The 3,489-nt window shown below is 26.6% G+C and overlaps 1 protein-coding gene across 1 annotated transcript; it reads right to left on the reverse strand.

The window, feature by feature from the left end:
• Window positions 1–739: 739 nt before the first annotated feature.
• On the reverse strand, window positions 740–3,179 carry LOC114168850 (protein CASPARIAN STRIP INTEGRITY FACTOR 1). The gene is made up of 3 exons (XM_028053816.1): window positions 2,971–3,179; window positions 2,532–2,587; window positions 740–1,068 (listed from the first exon to the last, which is right to left on the reverse strand). Exons 1-3 carry the CDS (start codon window positions 3,050–3,052, stop codon window positions 928–930), a joined length of 279 nt encoding a protein of 92 aa, XP_027909617.1. The 5' UTR covers window positions 3,053–3,179; the 3' UTR covers window positions 740–927.
• Between the last annotated feature and the right edge of the window lie 310 nt (window positions 3,180–3,489).

A 3,489-nucleotide genomic window follows, 5' to 3' on the forward strand; every position in this document is an offset into this window, starting at 1 on the left:
TAGAGTGAATGAAAATTTCACATCTAAATTTTAATTTCCTCCCATAGTGTTTGATATAAAGTAGGCAACGTACTGAAAAATAAAATATATTTTTTACAATCATCCCATCATAACGTAAAAATTTATTATTTTTTATAATAATGATTTTAATGCTTAGTTATTATGTTATCTTTGTTTGAGGTGATTTAGGGTTTGTTTGGAAACAATTTCAGAAAATTGATTCTATTTGATGTGAAAAAATTAATTTTAGTTGATGGAAGCCATTAAGAAACATGATAACCTTATTTTGCATCAAAATTTTCAATTCAAGTAACAAAAGTCGTTCGCTATTTTATAATAATCACGATATATCATTTTGTATTATTCATATAATTCTAATATTTCTTAATTTGTGGAGACAAATAAACATGATAAAAGTTAAAATTAACATATAAAATATTTTTTTTAAATTCAAATAAAATATTTTTTTGATCGATTAACATATAAAAGTTCTTAAACTATAAGTGTATACATGAACAAAACATGTAACAAAAAAATTATTTGTTATTTTCTTAACAATTTTTTTTTCTCTTATATATTTAAGAAAAGCAACAATAGATGTAGACAAATAATATATGTATTAATTACTTTTATTCACATAAGTACACATTTACCATCTAAGAAAACACCAAGTATATATGTATATTATATATATGGACTCATACAACAAAACTTGAACTATATAAAACACACATGCATCTTCTAATAGATCTATATATTATATATATAATTATAATACTAACTTACTAGGGTTCCAACTGTATTTCTTCTTCTATATAGCATACTATATATATCTTACATGATTAAGATAAGAAGACATTATTTATGGTAGTTTATGCCAATACACCAACTTCCAAGATTCTCATAATATTGATTATTGAAGTTAAGTTAATTGGGTATGAGCTTGAAAGGAGGCTTTGAAAGAGATGGTGATGGATCATATCTTCCATAGTCTTTTGTGTTAGCCCTAAGAAGCCTTTCATGGATGTTTCTTACTTCTTCTTTATTCAGTGCTTTCCTTGGTGTTCCCTAACAAAGTGACAAACCATAGGCTGAGTGTAAAGTTCATGCACATGGAAAATTAAAAAATTATACATTCTTAATCTCAATTTGATGATATGACATTGTCAAAAGTATGAATAGTTAGTTTTAATTATTTTTTTAGTACATTATAGTATTGAAAAGACTATTAAGATGATTATTCGAATTTGAATTTTGTATTGAGTTTTTAGTGTTTTACTTCTACTGTATTTTGAAGTTGTCAGAATGTCCAAAAAATCTTGTTAGGATATGTTTTTTTTAACAGGGGCTTTAATACTATGTTAGAAGTGAGCTTTAAACCTAACTCAATCCCACAAAATCGACTTGTAAGATGAGGTTTGAACCTTATTTATATACTATGAAATTGCCTTATCTTTAGTCGACGTGGAACTTCCAACAAAAGTACAATAGTTTTCATATTTAAAAATGCATTAAATTTTTTTTAATATATAATATTAGTGTATTTTAAGTATTCAATAAATGTATTTTGTAGATTCACAACACAAATTATTCACTCTAGTTTTCTATATAAAAAACCAGTGAAAGTATCATATAAATAAACAAACGTATCATATGAATTTTATACGTGAATTATGATTAATGATAATATATAATAAGGAAAAGGGTTAACACACTTTTTCTATCAAATATTTTATGATTGATTACAATTATTTAAAGTCACTTACAAAAGAGTGAATCATTGCATGTGTAGTGAAACCATCAAAATCGATGATTTGTATAAAATTCAACTTCATAGAGATTGTGTTCAAGAAATGTTACTAATAATTTCTGTAAAAAAAAAAAATACTATATTACTATTGTGTTCCACTTTTTCTTTATATATGCATGTTAAATTACTCTCATTTTCCATGTTCTCTATCATCTAATATAATATCCTCCACACACACAATACACATAATTAGAACAATAACAAAGGATTAAATAAATAAGAAGAAAAAGAAGACATATAGAAAGGAAAATTATATTTTGACTATCATTTTTTGACTCCTATCCTTTACTTCCTGACGTGACTTAGTGTGGGTAATTGATTTTTTCAAAAAAAAAAAGATAGTGATTCATTAATCAATATCCCATACTAAACTACGTCAGGAAGTAAAGAATGGAAGTAAAAAAATGGAAGTTATAGTATCATTATCTATATAGAAATTAACAAAGAACATGTTTCAAATAGGAAGGTAAAAAAAGATGGGTAGTTCATGAATTCTGCACCATTTTGTTAGTTCAACCACAAGGTTTCACACACAGAGAGAGAAGAAGGGTGAAGAATATCAGAAAAGGTAAAACACTTTGTTCTTGGAAACTGATTCTTATACATGTGAATAACCTATTGCAGAAACTCTTATATATGAATGAAAAGCTGCATAAACAGATTAAGATCAAAACATGGTTATGTTATATATGTTATATATGAATGCATATATTATATATACCTCTTGAATTGCATTCACATCTTTCGTGAAGTTCTTGATATCCTTGGATCTTCTACCTGCATATGCATTAAGCACAGACCAAGGTGAAACTTCTGTTATTTATGGTGTTGCATCAAACAAATTTAAGACCTTATTATAGTTTTGCATATATTAATTACATGAATGTGTATGCATAATAACATATAATAATGAAAAGTTAAATAAAGTTCAGTTAATCACATGCCATGCACTTAACTGCATATATGAAGTAAAACAAGATATATAATCAAAACCCCATACTCTGATAGAAACACATTATATATATTAGCTTAACTGCTTAACTTCCATGTAAAAGTTAACCTGAACTCAACAAAATCATTGTTATTTAAGGTTTTAAACTTCGATACACATGTTTTTTTTTTTTTTCTGGGCAAAACAAAAAACATGTCAGAAGACCCACCTGCAAAAGATGGTGATAGAAGTGATGCAGAGATTAGGAGAAAGAGGAGGGTGAAGTTTTTGAGAAGCATGAGAGTACCCATTTGAGAAAGTTTGAAATTTTTCTAGGTTTGAAGATAAATGGTGTTTCCTATGTATATTGCAAGGAACAAGAAATTCCCCACAGAGGAAGCCTTTTGAAGGAAGAAACTGAAGTTGACAGTTAAATTTTGAAAGCAAGTGTTTAGAATATAAAAATCGACTATGATATTTTGACAATTTTTTCTTAAAATTTGATGTGTCATTATTTAAGTGATTTTGAAATATAGAAAAATGAGTAAACGAAAAAATGGATAACCACTTAAAAAATGCCATCACATATTATAAGAGAAAATTGTCAAAATTTAGTTGTCAAAAAAATCATTTTTCCATCCAAAAATTCAACCAGAAAAGGTGTGTGAAGACCACTTTGCTTTTGTTGGGCACTAAGTCTAAGAAGTTAGTGGAGTGACATATATTAATATGGATAATAGTTGAAATT

Source organism: Vigna unguiculata, chromosome 11 (genome assembly GCF_004118075.2).
Source record: "Vigna unguiculata cultivar IT97K-499-35 chromosome 11, ASM411807v1, whole genome shotgun sequence".
Classification (NCBI taxonomy): Eukaryota; Viridiplantae; Streptophyta; class Magnoliopsida; order Fabales; family Fabaceae; genus Vigna; species Vigna unguiculata.